This window comes from Eptatretus burgeri, chromosome 12 (assembly GCF_056783735.1).
Source record: "Eptatretus burgeri isolate ZD-2024b chromosome 12, Ebu_testis_v1, whole genome shotgun sequence".
NCBI classification, from domain to species: Eukaryota; Metazoa; Chordata; class Myxini; order Myxiniformes; family Myxinidae; genus Eptatretus; species Eptatretus burgeri.
In genome coordinates this window covers 13,200,980-13,221,679 of record NC_140972.1, presented here as the reverse complement: position 1 = coordinate 13,221,679, position 20,700 = coordinate 13,200,980, and the positions used below count along the sequence as shown (strand labels likewise).

Below are 20,700 nucleotides of genomic sequence, written 5' to 3'. Positions count from 1 at the left end.
GTCATGAGGCCATAAGTATTGTGCTACCCCACGGTGCCGTAAAATATATAATTTACATAAGTATTCAGCCCCCTGATTCAAAACTTTAGAAGTGCCTTTGGCAGCGATTACAGCTTCGAGTCTTCTTGGGTATGTCTGTATCAACTTTTCACATCTGGATTTGGGGATTTTCTCCCATTCTTCCTTGCAAATTTGCTCAAGCTCTGTCAAGTTGGATGGGGAGCATCGGTTCCCATCGTGTGCTGCCTTTTTGGCTGCTGGTTGCATCATTGGCTCGGGGCGCGGCTATGCCTTTTCAAAGGGCACATGACCAATGTCAGCTCGCAGTGGCGAGCGTCGATGAGCAGCAATCTTCAAGTCTTTCCACAGATTCGCAATGGGATTCAAGTCTTGGCTTTGGCTAGGCCACCCAAGGACTTTCACATTCTTGTTCGTTGCTTTCGCTGTATGCTTGGGGTCATTGGCCTGTTGGAACGTAAATCCTCGCTGCAATCTAAGGCCTTTTTGCACTCTGAAGCAGGTTCTCCTCAAAGATTTGGCTCCATTCATTGTTCCCTCTTCTATCCCTACAAGTCTCCAAGTACCTGCTGCTGAAAAGCATCCCCATAGAATGATGCTGCCGCCACCATGCTTCAGGGTAGGGATGGTGTTAGGTGGGTGATGAGCTGTACCCAGTTTCTACCAAACATAGCACTTTGCATTCAAGTGAAAAAGTTCAATTTTTGTCTCATCAGATGACAGAATCTTTTGCCTCGTGCTTTCAGTCCTTCACGTGCCTTTTTGCAGACTCCATGCATACTGTCATGTGCCTTTTTCTCAGGAGTGGCTTCCCTCGGGCCACTCTCCCATAAAGCCGAGATTTGTGAAGTGGTGCAGAGACTGTTGTCCTTCTGGCATGTTCTCCCATCTCAGCCAAGGAACTTTATAGTTCTGTGGGAGTGGTCATTGGCTTATTGGTGACCTCTGACCAAGGTCCTTCTTGCTCAGTTTGGTCAGACAGCCAGCTGTAGGAAGACTCTGGGTAGTTCCATATTCTTTCCCTTTCCTAACGATGGAACGCATTGTGCTCTTGGGAACGTTTAACACTCCAGAAATTGTTTTATACCTTTTCCCAGATCTATGCCTCCTCACAATTTTATCTCAGAGTTCTACGGACAGTTCCTTGGACTTCATGGTGGAGTTTCTGCTCTGACATGCACTGTCAACTGTGGAACCTCATATAAAAAGGTCTGTTTCTTTCTACATCATGTCAAATCAATTGAATTGGCCACAGGTGGACTCCAATCAAGTTGTAGACATCTTAATGATGATCAAAGGAAATTGGATGTACTTGAGCTCAATTTGGAGTGTCATCGCAATACAAGAGAGTTGAGCACTTATTGACTGAAGACATTTCAGCTTTTCATTTTTATTTAATTTGTGAAAAAATTAAAAAATACTAATGTAATCCATTTTAAATTCAGGCTGTAACAACAAAAGGTGAAAAAGTCAACGGCTGTGAATGCTTTCTGAAGGCACTGTATACACATGTCTGGTGTTGGCTTCATGGTTAGGGTGGTGGGCTTGGGATCCCAGCATCCTGAGTTCAAATCCCCCTCGCCTGTTGAATTAATACCAGGTGGTGTTAACTCAGCCTGTCATCCTTCTGAGGTCGGCAAAATAAGTGCCAGCATGCTGGTATCCTGTGGCGGAGTGGCGACCGGTCCAGAATTGTGCCCAGTAGCAAAGGTGACTGCTTGGGCAGCACCAACGCTCTGCACACAGTATGGTCCCAATGATGGATGTATACACATCCTGGAATAAATATAAATATTTTTCAAGTGTTTCTGTATTTGTTTATGCGTTATTCATTCACGGTCGAACTGTAGCAGCTGGAGACCCCGAAAATTGTTTGGCAGTACTTCAGAATCTGGGCAAGTTTCCACACGTTGGCTTTGAAGGCCGTTTTGAGGCCACCAAAGGCTGCTATAAAGTGTACATTGGGATGTGGGGCCAGGCAGTGCTGCCACCAGCCCATAAGCAAAAGGTAACCCCCATGAGGCCAATAACTCCATCGCTTTTCAATGTCCAACACATCCTGCAACCACAGCTGCGAAAAGCTCACCCAGCCAGGGAACTCTCTCCACCCCCAACTGAGGGAGTCACTGCTCGTAAATTTTTTACATCATCTATAATAGAAGGAACAAAACTATTTTGAAGTTGTACCAATAATGAATTATTGTACAAGGTTTGTAAGAATATTGTTGCGGCCACGGGTACCGAGACACCAGCTTGTCACTCAGAGGGGTTTAATCCCCGGTCGTCCTCGGAAGAGCCGGACCTGGGGCTACCGCTCACAATTAACGTTGTAGTACGGTGGATTGTTTTAGAACCACGAACGCCACCCAGTCAACCATGAGTTCCAGTGTCCACCGTCTAATTATTCCGTTTAACTAGAGGTCACGTGGTTACCTGAACGGGGAGCAAGCCCTCGGAAAGGCACCAATGTTATCTTGATTAGATCTTAATTCGGGCGGCCGAGCGTTTTAACCGCTGGTGTGTGCCGACTATTACTGGTCAAATCTGTGGTAATTACCTCTCAGTCTATCTCGGTTCAGACAATTCTAGACCAATGGAAGAGAAGGACAAACACGGACAGGTTGGAAGTCAACAAATGATTTTCTAATAATAAAATAAATAAATAAAATAACTTTTTATTTCCTGAGGTAAGTGAGCGAATAAATTCCAAAGCAATCGAAATGAATAATTAATCAGGCAAAATTAATCAAAATGACAGGAAAGAGACAGAGAGCAGATGCTTATCGGGGGTTGACTTACAACTAAACACAGACAATGGTAATTTGGGGAGTGGGGGGCGGGGGGGGAAGAATCGTCTCGCTCACCATAGAGAAGTCGTCCGTTAAGTGAAAACGTCCTGAAATGTGCGAGTGCGTGTCTTACCCGTCGCCAGCACCCAGCCTTGCCGTGGACCCACTTGCCAACAGCCTTGAACACCAGTCAATGTCTGGGGGGCGCCAAGACCGTCTGTCATGGGTTTAGACGCTGGTGCTGTGACACAGGCAGTTCCTCACACTTCACGAAACTGGTGACGTCCAGTGACCCACACAGTCCGTTGGTGACCGACCCGTACCTCACTCATTGATGACTGACCGGTGCCTCACTCGTTGTTGGCGCTGCTCACACCCACACACGCACCACACGTTTGCTTGCTCAAGCACTGGAAAGGACGAACTGACTTGACAAATTGTCTCGTTGGCACTGGTCACACCCACACGCTCACTCGCTCCCTTCCTCGCTTGCTCGCTTCCTCTCTGGCTCGCTTGCCCGCTTCTTGCTCGCTTCTTCCCTCGCGAGCTTGCTCGCACGGACCTCCTCTTCTTTTTATATATGTGGCCCGTCTCGGCGGGCACAGAGTCCCCCCCAAGCTCACCCCACCCCATTTGCGCACCGTTACCATGACAACCCGTACTCCCGAAAAAGGGCGGGTCTCGACATCCGTGAAAGAAATGTGTGTTAACGTTGGTGAAAAAAAAAGGCAGGCATCGGCGCTCGCGAAAGAAATATCATGCATAAATGTGTCTGCCATAAAGAGAAAAGCTTCCCATAAGAGAGCGAATCTATCCTTTACCCTTCTCAATGCATCACATTTAAAATCCCACCAAACATGGGGATGGGGCTAATCTGAACATGCATTTGAGGAAATAACTGTCTGAGGACCTGGATGTGTGGATGCATTCATCAGATCGGATTCTGAAATCTGTAACAATATGATAATTGTCCTATATGCTAGACCTCTTCCACTTCAGCAAGTGTCGGTATTTATGCCTCTGCCACTGACTGTGACAGAGGAATTGTGTTTTTTGGGTTATCTGTCCAGCTGTGTCTCCATCCGTGCGTGCGTAGGACATTTTTGTTACAATGATAACTTGTGAATCGTTGAAGGGATTTTCACCACAATTGGCACAAGTATGTACTCTGATGCAAAGATACAATGATTGGATTTTGGGTTCACCAGGTCAAAGGTCATGTGCCCTTTGAAAATCATTTTTGAGATCATAACTCGAATTAGAATCATCTGATTGATTCTTTCTCATGTGAATTTTATCAGGAGGAGGAGGAGGAGATGGAGATTGGGACCATACTCTGTGCAGCACGTTGGTGCTTCTTAAGCAGTCTCCTTGGCTATTGGGCACAATCCTGGAAGGGTCACCACTCCGACACAGTGTACCAGCATGCTGGCACTCATTTTGCCGACCTCGGATGGATGACAGGTCGAGTTGACCCCACCTGGTATTAATTCAACAGCTGAGCGCAATTTGAACTCAGGACCCGAAGATCCAAGACCCTAAGAACTCAGGACCCTAGGAGACGGAGACTGTTACATTAAGACACAATTTTTGCTTTGAGTAAGAAGTTGGGGTCCACTTCAAATGCCCATTCTGTGTTCACCCATAGGGTGGGTAAACTGCTCGTTGTGTTTTAATTTTGCTGTGTATATTATTCCCAATTGGTAGTGTGTGAAGTATTTCAAAACAAACAAAATACGTGAATTCAGAAAGTGATCGCCAAGCGTAAGCCTCCCTGTAATCCAATGATGGCACTTTTCTTTTTCAGACCATCATATGACCTTGACCTTCAAAATTTATGGTTAGAATGTAAATTAAGAAAATGTGTCTCTGTCAGCAGTTTATCCATAAAACTCCACATCATGAAAATCGGAGGAACATTATGCAATTATGATCAAAAAGGTGTTTTTTGTTAATCGTGTCACAATCCGAAAAAAATAGGTCAAGCACACCAATCAAATATCAGGTGCACATTTTCAATGCAGGTGCACTATTATGGTTGAAGACCATCTTGGAAGGCCAAGTGGTCTTTGAGATTCCGCATCGGCAAAATTGAGCAATTACTGAAAAAAAAAATTTGTATCAAACTGCCATTTGACCTTGACCTTTAACTCAGAGGGGTATTATGTAAATGAAGTGTAAATGCGGCTTGCTCTATGTATAGAGCTCTCGGCTATCTGAAGATGGCAATTTCGTTCTAATTGGCCAAACTTTAGTCGAGTTCTGGTGAAAAATGTTGTTTATGTCATGACCTTAAAATTCTGTCAAGGTGAAAAAAACAAGTCAACCTCACATACTTTGTATTCCCATTGTTGATGCAAAATTTCATTCCAAAATTCCCAGTCGGCTCGGAGATACAGCTCAGGCATTGACAGAAAAAAGAAGGAAAAAAATGGTGGTTTAGTACTTCTTGGGGTCTAGTCTGGGAAACTTGGGGGTGTCATTAAAATTTGGTTTACTCACTGTAGATACAAACTCCACAAAAGCTATCAGCCTCCCCCCTATCCCATAGGGGAAGGTTAAATATTTGTGGGTGTAAGTGCTGGGATTTGTACCTTTTTTTTAAAGCTTTTGTTTCTTCCCAACTCGATTCACTCACCTGCATTTAATTAAAATATATTCCTGCTTGCTGTTCCACAGGAACATTGTGTATGAGATAAGTGTGGTCAACCTTGAATGATCCAACAGAACAGTGTGTAATTGGATCTGGGTGGAAAACCTCAGGTCCAGCTTATCTGTTTTTATCTACTGATGTTGAAAGGCATAAACCAGTTGGGATACAGCTGGTCCTGGGATGAAATTTGTTGGAGATAAAACCATCTATAAGGGGCTCACTCATCTATTAGGGCAGAGCATTCTCCAAGGTTCCTCAATTGCTAATTGGTGTTCCTGGTGTTTTCTGCTCTCCGTGCAGCCACATGTATTGATAGATAATAATAAACAGTTTTCTCTCAAGTCCATCGACGTCTTCATGCCTCAGTAAAGGGAGATCGATGGCTCCACATAAGCATGTCTCCAGAGGTCAGAAAAACTGCATATTTACAACCCAAGGTTTTAAAATGATCTCAGAGGGGGTTGGATCTCTTCTCTTTTTTAGTGAAGATTATTCGAGGGAAATAAATGGATCATTTTCTGCCTGATACAGGTAAGTAAGATGAAATTTAATCATGACCATATACCAAGTTCTTCCAGGTGTTTGATCGTTGGACCGAGTTAAGTGGCTGTGAAAATACGTCTCTTTTTGAAATTGCTTCTTGCGTTTACATCTTTGTTTCATGAGAATTTGGAGTACGAGTACGTGCCCATACCTGCAAAAAAAAAAAAAAGGAGGAATTGTGATGTCATAGCAACGTGTCCTGTCATTGGTTTCATAAATAAATGGCCATAACTTGGAAACCACTTGTCCGATTAATATCAAACCTTGAAAAGGCACATACTCAGGTGCCCGGCAATATACCTGGCAAGTTTCAATTAGATCGGACCAGTGTTTGTCGAGAAACAGCGGTCGCAGACACACAGACAGACACACAGACACACAGAGATTGCTGGAATTATAGATAGATAAGTCAAGTTTTCAACCGTTGTATCAACTACTCTCACAAAGCTTGAATACATTCCTCCATAAAGGAGGACATTATTGCTTTGCTTCCTCTTTCGTGTGGCTTGTGTGAGCATTAAACAATGACCTGCACTGTTCTCAGCTGGTTCATGGCCTGGGTGGTTCGTTGACGGAGAGATTTCCGGCCACCAACAACATCCGAGATGGGGCACTCTTTCACGGGGTGGTGTGCGGTCTGGATTTCTCCAGTCACAGCTATCTGCAAGAGGCCCCAGGGCTGCATAAAGGCGTTAAAAGCAGCTGACCCCTGTCCTGAAGGTAGTTGAGGTGACACCATTCCTTCCATCACACCTTACAGCCATCTATATTGGTGGAAATAGGTGTCAGGTATTGTAATCAGCCCATGGACTGGGTCGCACCGTTTACCTGTGCAGCTCGAGCGAAAGGCTTCCGGCTCTTCAGTCGTTTCCTTGGAGATTTTGTTGTGGAGGTGGTGGTGGTGATGGGGTTGTGCATCACCTTTTACTGCAGCCTGTCTCATTTCAGCATCACATCTGAGGTTGTATGGTGCACTACCAGCAACAGTAGAAAGATGAGCAGGTTGAAGTGAGAACCAGCTGCTGAAAATTCGGAGAAGTCAGTTGAGCTGTGCGTCCACTTTCCTGATGTACCTGCTTTGGCCCCAGATGCCGAAATATTGGAGAATCGTGGAGAAGAGTATGTGAGAGCCGCGGCCAGGGATATACTTACATATCTCACTGGTTAATGCCTTCATGGAAATACTGTATCTATCTATAATTCCAGGTGTGTGTGTGTGTGTGTGTGTGTGTGTGTGTGTGTGTGTGTGTGTGTGTGTGTGTGTGTGTGTGTGACCACTGTTTCTCGACAACCACTGGTCCGATCTCATTGAAACTTGCCAGCTATATTGCTGGGGACCTGAGTATGTGCCTTTCAAGGTTTGATATTAATCCGGCAAGTGGTTCCCAGGTTATGGCCATTTATTTACCAAACCAATGACAGGACATGGTGCTATGACGTCACAATTGACGTCATAATTATTCTAATTTTTTTGTTTGCACGTATGGGCACGCACTAGTATCATTAATTCCAAATAATTAATTTATTTATAACTATTAATAGCGAACGCAGTGAGCTTCATACTTAACGCGTGCACATGAGAGAATAGGAAACAACAACAACAGCACAATACCCCTGACGATTTGGAATCCGTGTCGTGGCTATGACCCTTTTGCTTCAGGTCAGGTATGGGAGCATGTGCCAGAACAGCGCGTCGCTGTGTCAAGTTTCTGCCGGTACTCCAGGGGCCTCCGTCTGGCCATCCCCCAGGCAGATGCCAGGCCCATCCCCATCTCCTTGAGATGATGGTCAACCTGCGAGGACATTCCAGGCACCCACCCGAAGGGACCACCTCAGGTTAACCCAAGGAGACCGCCGTCTGGTGGACGACACCTTAGCACCACTCCGACACACTCTCCCGCAATCTGACCCAGGGATGTTACCCCGTGGTTTCCCTCCTATCATCAAAGATTGGGGGTCCCGAAGGCTTTGCCCCAATCCCGTCATCCGGTGAGCTGCCCTGCGAAGGGAAGCTGCGCAGGAGGTACTCCCACGGAGTGGGTTTTCAGATTTTTTTGCATTTTTGTGTTTTGCGGAATGAAGGGTTTTACGGTGGCCGGGGTGCAAAATCCTGCCACCAACCTCCTAATAAAAAAGTAACCCAACTGCAGGAGGACGTCCGCAGACACAGTTGGGCACAAGATATGAATGGCCGTTGGCTCACAAGGAGCTCCTCCGCCCTTTGAGGTTGCTTCCGGTTGCTTCCAGTTGTTTTTAAACGCTGTGCGGTGTATAAACACGATTGGGTTTTATTTCTATCTCGTGAATATTACTTAACGCGTGCACATGAGAGAATAGGAAACAACAACAACACAATACCATGGCAATTTTGAATCCGTGTGGTTGGCTATGACCATTTTGCTTCCGTTTTTTTTTTTTTTTGGTTCTGGTTTTTTTTTTGTTTCCGGTTTTTGTCATGGGGAATTATGCATTCCGGGAGATAAAGGCATCGGCGGAGACATGAAAGGCCCGAATAATATCAGACATGGTGTATATTTCCTCCACTGATTTTAATAAAGATATCTCCTGCATCATCAAAAAATAATTTTTAATCGTGATTTACATTATTTGATCGCTGATCCCGAATCCAGGCCGAAGTAACCGGAAATTGCGTATACAGTTGTGAACAAGTTATAGGTAAAGTCAGAAGCGAATGTAAGAAGAATTCTACGTTCACTTCTGGTATTTATTTTTTTAGATGAGATGCTGTTCTAGGCGGTGTAGTTGTCGTTGTGAAGGTAATGTTGAGGTATAATGTTGAGGTAATATAATTTTTTTTGTTGATGAGATGCTGTTCTAGGCGGTATAGTTGTCGTTGTGAAGGTAATGTTGAGGTAATATATATATTTTTAGATGAGATCCTGTTCTAGGCGGTGTAGTTGTTGTGAAGGTAATGTTAAGTTAATATTAATTTTTTTCATAGCAAAAAGACTGTTTAATTTGATATATTTGAGAAGCGAATGTAAGAAGAATTCTACGTTCGCTTCTCGGCTTTGCCTATTCCATATTAGGTGTTCCACAACCATACTTGACCATGTTGTGGAACATCAGCTGAGGCCCTCACTTTTTCTTTTCACCCCTGTGTTTGTTTGTCTGTGAACGGGATATTTCACAACGTCATGGACGGATTCGGACGAAACTTGATGGACAGGTTGGGTGTGTGACGAGGATGAATGGATTCGATTTTGGGAAAGATCCGGATTTGATTAAAAAATTTTTTTTAATTTCTCAAGTAATTCTTCACTTCACCATTCGGTGGTCTCTCTGTCTTCCACCTCCTCCTTTCTAGGTTTTTGCACCCTCTGTCCTTCCATGTGCCCCCCCCCACCAGGTTTATTTCAGGGCACACATGATCCACCATCTGGTTTCATCTGGATCATTGTTTACCTCTTCTTTTTTCTTCATCCGTTCCTCTCCATCCCCCCCCCCCCCCAACCTGAGGAACAAACTTCCACATTCTCTTCAATCTCTGTCCTCCTTACAGGTCTTCAGGACATTGTTATTCACCTCCATATCAGATGGTTCCCAATCCAAAACCAACCATGAAATTTTCTACCCTGGTTACCCACCCTCCTCCATCACCAATAAAATAATTATTCTGATAAAACTACATCTTCTATGCTTTACACGTCTTCGTTTATTCGAGAAAAATAAATGTTGTTTGTTTTCCCATGATCAATTGGCCATTAAACGATAACTAACCAATCAGAGCTTCTCATTCTTGTATCAAATCAGAAACGTTGTGAGATTCTCGAGCAGCCAATCGTCGTCCTTGTTATTGCCCTGTCGCGCTCAGTTTAAATGCTCGACCGTTTAATGCCTCTTGAAACGCGTTCGGTAATTGGGTGAGTAAAAATTAATAATCGTACACACAGCTCTCAAATGTACTCTTGTCTCGCAGTCGGGCTCATGAGCCGGATTACATTTCCCGGGTTTTTGTAGTTTTCTTATCTGCTTGTATTTTCCTCGGACACGGATGTTTTTTTTTATATAACGATTTGAAGCTGTATTACATGTAAGATTAATGTGTCGCTTCATCCTGTTCGGGTTTTGTTTGGAGCAAAAATTTCATGTGGAAAAAAAAATGTAAGTTCGACAGGAAGTTTGTAATGACGTCACGTCGCTCGAGGATCCGAAGGCCGTCCGCCATGATGGGAGACGGACAGACGTGACGGGCCGCCCTGGCAGACGCTGGCATTTTCCAAAGACGTGAACGATTTACTCCAGGATGTGGAACACACACACCGGGAGGATCTCCGTGATGCTTGAAGAAACCCGACTTGGTAGATAATGTGAGGAGGTGGTTGTGGCGGACGATTGAATATCGGACACGTGGTGAACTATCGGGTTCTGAGGAGAAGCTCCATGTGGAAACAACAGATTAAATCATTCTATGTGGAGTGCAGACTGTGGAGTGCAGACTGTGGAGTGCAGACTGTGGAGTGCAGACTGTGGAGTGCAGACTGTGGAGTGCAGACTGTGGAGTGCAGACTGTGGAGTGCAGACTGTGGAGTGCAGACTGTGGAGTGCAGACTGTGGAGTGCAGACTGTGGAGTGCAGACTGTGGAGTGCAGACTGTGGAGTGCAGACTGTGGAGTGCAGACTGTGGAGTGCAGACTGTGGAGTGCAGACTGTGGAGTGCAGACTGTGGAGTGCAGACTGTGGAGTGCAGACTGTGGAGTGCAGACTGTGGAGTGCAGACTGTGGAGTGCAGACTGTGGAGTGCAGACTGTGGAGTGCAGACTGGAGAGGAGACGATCGAAGACAGAAAGACCACCGACCTGTCTGCGGTGAGAGAGTGAGAGGCCCAAAGACTCAGCCTCATTGCGGGAGATGCCAATGATCCGAAATGCCTTGGTTTCCACAGCGAGAAGCCGAGAAAGGTGGGAGGCAGGAGCACCAGCCGAGAGGGGAGCGCAGTACTCCATTAGGATGCGGACAAAAGCTTTGTGTGAGGTCAGTAGCTCAGGTGGGCCAAGGAAGGACTTTGCACGACAGGGGATTCCCAGTCGGCGACTGCCTTTGGAGGCGAGATTTGAAATGTGGTTTTCCCAGGAAAGGTCATGGCAGATAGTGAGACCCAGAAGCTTGAAAGAAGGGACTTCTTCCAGAGGATTGTTGAGAAAGTGGATGGGGGGATTTTCTAAACGGTCCTTTCGAAGAGACATCGTGAGTGTGAGATTTGTCTGGATTGAAAGATGTTCCACGTGTTGGACCAGTTTGTGATTTTACCCAGATCTGCAGAGAGCGAAGAAGCTGCTGCTTGACAGGCTGAATGATGACCGATGGTATGGCAGAGGGTGGAGTCATTAGCAGAGAGATGAAGAGAATTTTCCAGAGAGGCAGAGAGATCATTGATCACACACACACAAGCATTTAAAGGCCATTTTTCCCTGCTAAAGTGGGGGTTAGCCTTGTGGGCCCCATGACAATCTTCTCCACTTTACCCTATTTTCTGCATCTCCCCTTCTTAATCCTCTTGCCAACATTTCTTCTTCCACCACCTTTAGCCAAGTTTTTCTCGGTCTTCCCCGTCCTCTACTTCCGACTACACTCATTTCCAACACTCCTCTCACCCAGTCACTTTCATCCTTCCTCAACACATGACCCAACCATCTCAACCTGTTTCTCTTCGCAACCTCCATCACAGACTCTATTCCCATAATCTTCCGCAAGTCATCATTTGTCTTCCTCTCTCTCAACGATACTCCACACATCCACCGAACCATTCGCATTTCCACCCTTTCCAGCCTTTGTTGCTGCTCCATGTTCAGTACCCATGTCTCACTCCCATAAATCATCGTACTCCTTACACATGTACCATACACCTTTCCCTTCAACTTCAACGACACTCCCCTCTTTGTCAGCCCACCACTCAGTTCCCGAAACTTCTTCCATGCACATCTCACTCTAGCAACCGTCGAAGAGTCTGATCCACCTTCTCCATTCAGCATGTCTCCGAGAGAGATCATTGATGAAAACCAGAAAAAGAACAGGGCCCAGAACACTACCTTGAACTCCAGCCTGGATAGGAAGAGGGGATGAAAGAGCTCCATTTAGGGCCACACGTTGACTGTGACAGGAGAGGAAGTCTGCGAACCATGAGTCACGATGGCCTTGGATACCATAGGAAGAGAATACCATAATATGCCTGCAGGAAGTCACTGTGAATGCTTTTTCAAGCGAGTGAGTTTTTATTAACCTCGTCAGGCATTAGTGACCGGGTAAAGGTAAAGGTAAGTAAAAATCCTCGTCGTCTTTGTCTTCTTCTGTTTCTTCGTCGTCATTGGTGTCTTCCTCGTCTTCCTATTCGTTGTTGTTTCTTCGTCTGTAATTGTGACTCCCTGCCAATGCATCATGACCATAATATTGAAGAATCTGTCCAGAATTCACAAAAAGACGAAATTTAATCGGGGGTGGATTCCATTTACCAAGCAGCTTTAGTCCAGTAGAATTACACTATAACCTGAAACAAATTGCAATAGTTTTTTTATTGCTGGATCTTGTTCAGGGGGTCACTCTGAATGTCCCAATATAAAATAGGATCACCGGAAGTGCCCTAATTTGCATAAATTCAAAATGGCCTCCAATGAGCACTTGGGGGCTGATATCTCCGAAACGGTGCGTTTTAGACCCCATAAATGTATTATTAGCAGATAGAAAAGTGACCCCAAGGAATCCAAATATGTCGTCAAAATTTGTATATGACGTCATATATGTCAGAAATGACGTAATTGATATAATTTATGTTAAATTTATGTTTTCCTCAATGTTTTTGTAGGAAGTACATGTATGACGTTCTTTGGAAATATCCTAGTCTGAAATATGTTCCATGAGCTATGCCTTGTACATTAACAAATTCAAATTCAAATGTATACCTCCACCAGAGTCTGTCCTATACATGTCCTGGCTTACTCACGTGATGAGGTTTCACTTAGTCTGAATCAATATCGGTGGCAACATCCCCCTTATTAGTGCATGATGTCCCTTTGCATCCCGTGCATGATGGTGAACACTCGAAGCCATTTTTCCGACAGCTGTAACATAGGGTGTCACAATCACCCTTGCATTGGCACCGGATTATTTTCAACAGATATTCCGGTGCAGGAGCAAGTCCATCTTGCTTGGCTGCATTTGACCATCTGACAAATGCCACCCCCAATCCGTTGGATTCAGTTCTTCTTTCCCCATCCAAACCTGGGCTTGATAGTAAACCCTCTGTGAGTGATATCTTGCTGCGTTGGATGTTGGAGGTAGCGTCTGTACTTTGACACTGCGAGCACTGGTAGCCACCTTTTCTGAGAACTTCCTGGCTTTCAGGTCATCCAGGCTTTCTTCCATCTTTCCACCACATAGAAAGACAAGAGCGCTTTCTCCTGCTTTATCTACGTCCTCTACCCCCCAACCCTTCTTGAGCCAACTTTAGAATTTGCGACTTAAACTCGTGATGATTTTGGGATTTCTTCACGGGCGCTCCTTTCCCTATCCCAAATATCCTGGATTTTGTGTCGCATCCAGCAATGGCATGGATCACTGGCAAGAGACTACACAATTCTTTCCCCAACTGCTTCTTGAGGCAAACAATGTCCCAGACTCTACTCTTCACCTCCTTCTCCTCACACTTGCGTTCTGACTTGAAGACGAGTCTTTTGCAATCATCACCGCAATAGAAACACAACAGTGCAAGAATATCTGTATCTTCTCCTATTAGTTGCGTACAAGCAGACGTTGAACACCTAACAGCCGTTTTCACAATCAAGACATCAGCATCACCATCTGCGCTTAGGTCTTGATGCTGTTTTCACCCATCTTCTGTAACGGAGTGGTATTTGCTTCCCTGTTCTGAAGTTTACACTACAAACTATGTGGTAAATGGCATCTACCGCGTGAAGGTCAATGCAAGATGCCAAATGTCCCCGAACTTTCTCTGCCCAAGGATCGTTTGAGGGCCTTTGGTCGCATGCTTTAAAGATAGACCTCTGGAAGTCCCATGTTTGAACAGGGTAAGAATCATCAGAGATGGTGTCTGCTGACATCCCACAAAGGAAGCAGTGTTCCAAAAAGTTAAATATGGGTTCAATAGAACAGCGACTTGGCGTCTCTGGCTCCTCCCGAAACTTTCGTTTTAACGAAAACTGTATAGATTTCTTGTTGCAAAAGTCTAGTCTGCATTCAGAGTGGAACTTCTGTCCCACCATCACGTTGATGGCAACTCCTCTTGATTTTGCAGCTTCCCTCACACTATGGGCACCCTTCTCTGTCAAAGTAAACGTTTGTCGGCCATCATCAAGCTGTTTCTCGCACATGGCACACTTTGTCTCATTCATGGTGTAGATGTCATCCTGTGGATGGAAAATTAGTTTTTAGGATATTGTCAAAACGATGCTAAATTCCACGAAAATCAGTCAAGTAGTTTACCTAATGCTATGCACGTACATACGACGTCTAATACCCCACACAAACAATCTGAACCAAACGCCATATACACAGTACACTCTACAGCAGTCACTACACAAAGCATGCAAAATGAAATCAGTCATGCCCACAGTGTAACAATAGCCGCATAAATCTGATGTATTGTACGGGTACACTCATGATCACCTGAACAAAGAGTCACCTGCCCTTTGAGTCCATTTACCTTAGGTGAAATGTGCTAGTGTAGGTTACCCTGATGGGGGGGTGGGGGGTTTGTTGTGTTCCATGTTGTGTTGCATAGTTTATTTGTCAATCCCGATGTATACTATATGATAAGGGAAAATAAACTTTTGAATTTGATTTGAATTTGTTTGACACCTATGATGTCATATATGACATCATATACAAATTTTGACGACGTATTTGGATTCCTTGGGGTCATTTTCCTATCTGCTAATAATACATTTATGGGGTCTAAAACGCACCATTTAGGAGATATCAGCCCCCCAAGTGCTCAATGGCGGCCATTTTGAATTTATGCAAATTAGGGCACTTCCAGTGGTCCTATTTTGTCCTATTTTATATTGGGAGATTCAGAGTGACCCCCTGAACAAGATCCAGCAATAAAAAAAACTATTTCAATTTGTTTCAAGTTCAGCCATTCTAAATGTTTTATTTGAATTGAAGTATATACTTCAACACTACACAGGGTAACGTGTTCTATGAACTCTCTAGTTTAAGATTCGAGAGTCTCAATCACAACGTACAATTAATTGAAGCAGCTGGAAAACCAAGGCTATTTTATAACTTCTTGTTTGTGCGCTTCGTGCGTGTGCGTGTCTCCGAATTCTTTGGGATCCAGTCTGAGGATCCCATAGCAGAGGGGATTAATTCCCACGACTCCACAGACTCGATCGCACCTACTCCCGGTGTCCGCAAAATGGTATCGTGGCTCCGTGGACTGGAATCCAGGTTCTCCCGGGGTCCCAGGACCACATGCGGTCTCTCGCATGCTCCCAGGGTTTCAAGTTCAGCCAACCCCCCATTCTGGGGCTAAATCTACTGGACTACTTGCCAAGCCAGCCATTCCTTATTGAGCGTTTCGTTGGAATGCTTGCTTCAGTGCTTAAGCCGCTTGGCGAGAGTTGCACAAGCTGCTTGGTAATGGAACACACCGCAGGTGAACGGGTGAAAAGATGAGTGGGTGGTTCCGGTGAATTGCACGACATTAAGAAAAAGCGGATAAATGAGCCGGTGGACGTTAAGGATCGTTTGCTGTGTTTCATGAAGTTCATGTGAGTCATCGCCGGCTCACTCAAGTCTATTTCCTGCTCGCATTGCCTGCCCTTGCACGCGAGGTCTGTCCAGATGGTTTGCTCAAAACATTCCCCCGTTAACCCCACAAGATGGTAGGAATAATTGTGCCCATGAAAGTGGCAGCCTTGGTATGTGGGAGTATTGGGTATAGTAAGTGGTATCAGGATGCCAATTGAAATTTCAAAGTTGAATTGTTGTTTGGAAGGTTTTTTCTGTTTTCTTTGCCATACTGGAATCGAAACTGAAATTAGAGTTCAATTAATATAAATCCTTTTTTTTCTGTGCTTGTTTCAGATTGATCGCAAACTTCTACGTCCTCTTCCGGTACATTTGCCAACAGGGCAACTGAAATATGGAAAGGCCATATGGTAGGTTATATGTATTGGTTTCTTGACTTTTTGGACCACACCCTGATATCCACCACCTTATTTTGGGCTGGTTGACTGTTCTCTTGCCACTGGAAGTACATTCTACTGGAGAAATCTTGAAAACCTTGTGATAGGCTTGCCTTGGTTCAAGCCGTATGATGGATCTCCAAGTGTTAAAATTGCTCCTTGCTTTTCCAATCATTTTTGAGAGAAGAATCCGTTGTGTGGTCGAGTATTTATTATTTTTTCCTTACCTTTTTCATTCATTACCAAATTTGAAATTGCTGCTTTTAAATTTGCTGTTGTGTGTCTTGTATCTGAAAATAAAACCATTTCATAATGCACTTGCAAAGAGTCTGTCCTTGAGGACTGGAGGAATACGAAGCAGGACGGTGAGCACGTGTTTATTATAGCGCCGCTGTAAAACACAAATGAACAATGTCTTCCCTGTCCAGGATAGCGTGGGGTCATTGGTAAGTGTACAGGTTCCCATCGTGTGCTACCTTTTTGGCTGCTGGTTGCATCATTGGTTAGGGGCGTGGCTATGCCACTGATGCACTGCCCCTATTACCAGTACACTGGTGCTCATTTCGCCGACCTCAGAAGGATGACAGGCTGAGTCAACCCCCTGGTGTTAATTCAGTGGCCAACGGGGTTCAAACTCAGGACCTGAAGATCTCAAGCTACCACCCTTACCGCAAAGCCAATGCCAGGCTAGTGTACAGGTAAACGATAAGGTAAGATGGGATTGAGGGGGTTTAAGGACTGGTAAAATAAATAGATTGACAAAAAGACTGGGAATGATCACACAGTGTGACCTGGTGTTTTTAGTAACACCTTTTTGTACGTCCAACCTGGGGAACGTCCAGTGGTAATTACCCTGTACACGCGAAGCAAAAAGCGCTGTTAAGCGATTGGTTCATGTCTGTCCGTCTGTCTACAAATGTCGGTTTATGATCGAGGAACAAGGAATTTAAATTGAATGTGATATGATGAACACAAATCAGAACATGGATCTAAAAACAAACCTGCCGTTTGACAGTATTTTGTCTCTGGATTTGAATTTGTCCCGATTTGAATTTGTCTCACTCCTCTCAACGCACATGCGTTGAGAGGAGTGAGATATTATGTTTTACTCTGCCTGGCAGTCAAACAAAACTTTTTAATCGTTTCAAACAGGAAGCCTACTGTTTTTAAGGACATCATAAAGGACACAAACAACAGGCATGAATAACTAATGCAACCTGTTTGATAGGGTAGTGTAATCCACACTTTGTCAGTGGCGGTAAATTCCAGAATCTCTAAAAGAAATTTTTTTTAATACGACCTTGACGATCTTTATTTTCATAAAAATGAATTATACACTTTAAAGCTGTAGAACATAAATCACCTTCTTGTTACTTCCAAGAACCTCCAGTACTTGGACATGTTGAATAAGCGAGGTGTATAAGACTGCTTTGCGCTAAAGTTCTGGAATTTTTTTAACAATCTTTAAAATCATTGTTTTATTTGAATTGAAGTATATACTTCAACACTACACAGGGTAACGTGTTCTATGAACTCTAGTTTAATATTCGAGAGTCTCAATCACAACGTACAATTAATTGAAGCAGCTGGAAAACCAAGGCTATTTTATAACTTCTTGTTTGTGCGCTTCGTGCGTGTGCGTGTCTCCGAATTCTTTGGGATCCAGTCCGAGGATCCCATAGCAGAGGGGATGAATTCCCACGACTCCACAGACTCGATCGCACCTACTCCCGGTGTCCGCAAAATGGTATCGTGGCTCCGTGGACTGGAATCCAGGTTCTCCCGGGGTCCCGGGACCACATGCGGTCTCTCGCATGCTCCCAGGGCCTGCAAGAAATGGCTTTTTCTTTGACCTATTCGTTCGCCCATCTGTGCTAATGTAGGAGTAGTACCAAACTCTTCGACTCTCTTTATTGTCTCTCTTTTTAGTGAGAGAGTTAGGATTTGTGTTTTCACTCTTCAACTTCAATTAAGCATGGGATTTGTCCCGGTGGCTGTGAGATTTCTGCTTTACCTGTTTCATTTTACTAAATGTTGCTTCCACATCCTTGGTCTCCAGTTTGTTTCGTTGCAACTCCGATCGTCATCAGTTTAGCCTCTGCGTAATGTTTTTAGCATCGCGGTCTGCTTCTTGAATGGGGAGACGCTGAATGGTGACAGCGACTTTTCAGGGTGCTTTCGGCTGTCTTTGAATACCTTCTCATTGAGAACTTTCTCACTCCATGAGGTGTAGTTTCCCCCTGTGATTTTTAAATGTAGTTCCAGATGAAGAACAGCTTGTGTTCTCCTGCGTCTTCCGCATGGCATACACAGATCCTTTTTAAAAAATTGATTAATCTAAATAGTAGTCGGAGATGAGGCTCTCTCTTTCTCTGCCGTTTGTATCGAAATTGACTGCAAGCCCCTCATTCTCTGTCGAGCGGTATAAGAATTCGTGGCTTTGCTGCCATGATTCATGACTTTAATATTTTGGGTTTTTATTTTTTTTCATGTGTAGTCTCAGTGGTGGTATTTTTGCACTGCATTTTGGGAAATGTATAAGCCATATAGTTTTTTACCTTCGCATTCTGCGAAAGGTTATGTTTTGGTCGGCGTGTATTTATTTATTTATTTATTTATTTGTAATCTTGTGATTCGTATAACTCAAAAAGTATTAAACCGAATTGCATGAAATTTGGTGGGATGATTGGTTATTAGCCAGGAAGCATTCGATTAGATTTTGGGATCGTTCGGGTCAAAGGTCAAGGTCATGAAAAGGTCAAAATCGTCTTTTTACGATAACACGGTCAATATTTATTCAATTTGCATGCAACTAACGCCAAAATGTTCAGAATTCAACGCCTCATCTTGTGATATGCAATATGACACAATGACGCCCATACTCTTGTTACCGGTTAGGGGTCAAAGGTCAGGGGGGTTACGACCTTGAAAAATATGCGGTTTTTGTCACAACGTGGTCAATTCTTGTCCGCTTTACATGAACCCAGCACCAAAATGTTCAGAATTTAATGCCCAATCTTCTGACACAATGACATCACAACACATGTCACCGGTTGGGGTAAAATGTCGGGGGGGGGGTCACGCCCTTGAAAAATATGCGGTTTTCGGCATAACTCAGTCAATTCTTATTCGATTTGCATGAAACCAGCATCAAACGAGATTACCTTATCTTGTTGAAACGTTGTATTCACCGAGCTTGCGAGTGATGACTCGCCAAAACGACGTGAGTTGATTGTTGTTTAGTCCGTAGCCCCCGAAAGTCGATGGGGGGGGTCATGACATTATAGATATGTGGTTTATGTCATAAGACCATTCATATGAAACCAGTTCCCCACACTCATACCAAGAACAAAAAAAGTAGTGGCGGCGAAGGTATGCGCTCTATGAGTGCCTGTTCTAGTTTTTTTTATTTTTTTTTATCTTTTTTTCTAACTGCAGGGCAATTCGAAAGTGAAGAAAGGGAAAGCCGTCTGGGCTTGAGTGAGAATGTTGAATTGAGGGAGACATCTCCAGGTACATCTTGTTTTTTATTCCTACTTTAGCCTATTGTTTATACAGCTATTTAGCAAGTATAGTACTTTTGAAACTGACACCAAAGTGTTGTCTGTTCGTGTCAAGCAGAGTTCTTAGAACAACAGGCCAGAGGTCCTCGGTTTTCAGAAAGACTCATTGAAGTTGAACAAATTTTGGACAGATGGAGTGACAATCTGAAGGTATGTTGGTTGTGTTTTTATTTTTTTTTTTTTTTTTTTTATGTCCCTTCAGGGATGCAATAGAATGCGGCTTTGTCAGTGTCATTCAGAGCTGTTGTATGAAGAATGGCTATTGTCCACTGACTTTACATATCACCAGTTACTTAGAAACCCAAATGCATATCTGCAATGCTTCAAGGTTATCTTTTGTCTCTTTTATACTTTGCTTGAAGTATAAAGAAAGCACATCTATTTATTTATTTATGTCTGCAGGCAGGTGTGCTTGCCGAGCTGACACGCTGGCAGCTGTCATTTATTCAACGAAAACATGAGAAAATGCAGAGGGAACGTGAGCAGGAGAAGCTTGGCATCAGGCGTCTGGAGTCAGAACTTGCCAGCCAACGGGAGATGTTGCAAAGCTATGAGGCTTCTGGGCAGCACAAAGATGAGGTTATCATTATGGAAATTATGAAAGCTATGAAATGAACATCGTCGTTGATTATAAAATATTATCAAATAGTTGCAGTTGCATTGTTTTTATGTCCAAGATTAAGGGTTGAAGCTCATGATTGCTGCAATCAGATGGGTGTTATAATTCAAATGTAATTTGGGAAGTGTTGTGTTGATTACTGTAGTTCGTATTTTTGTCATATCAATCTGAACCCAACAAAATGTGAAACGTGGATTTGTCCTTTCGGTTAGCACGGACTTCTGGTCTGGCTGTATCTTTGGTCCATAGCTGGTAGGGGGTTTATTTCCATTTTGTTTATCCCTCCTATTGCCGTTTCACTGGCTAGAGTGACAATCCAGGTTGGGTTGCCACTCCGAAGCAGAGTGTA

The 20,700-nt window shown here is 44.0% G+C and overlaps 1 protein-coding gene across 8 annotated transcripts in view; it reads left to right on the top strand.

Moving 5' to 3' along the window:
• Window positions 1-1,205: 1,205 nt before the first annotated feature.
• Window positions 1,206-20,700, top strand: part of POC5 (POC5 centriolar protein) — a 52,533-nt gene continuing 33,038 nt past the window's right edge. For 2 of the 8 annotated variants that reach the window (XM_085849579.1, XM_085849580.1), the window contains exons 1-5: window positions 10,158-10,334; window positions 16,069-16,142; window positions 19,608-19,682; window positions 19,791-19,882; window positions 20,135-20,311. In XM_085849579.1, the coding sequence (XP_085705705.1) occupies window positions 16,127-16,142; window positions 19,608-19,682; window positions 19,791-19,882; window positions 20,135-20,311 (360 nt within the window). In that variant the 5' untranslated portion in view covers window positions 10,158-10,334; window positions 16,069-16,126. Of the gene's footprint in view, window positions 1,228-9,100; window positions 9,194-9,764; window positions 9,888-10,157; window positions 10,335-11,254; window positions 12,279-16,068; window positions 16,143-19,607; window positions 19,683-19,790; window positions 19,883-20,134; window positions 20,312-20,700 lie in introns of those variants that run through there. The other 6 variants (XM_085849578.1, XM_085849577.1, XM_085849573.1 and 3 more) reach the window with 6 other exon arrangements.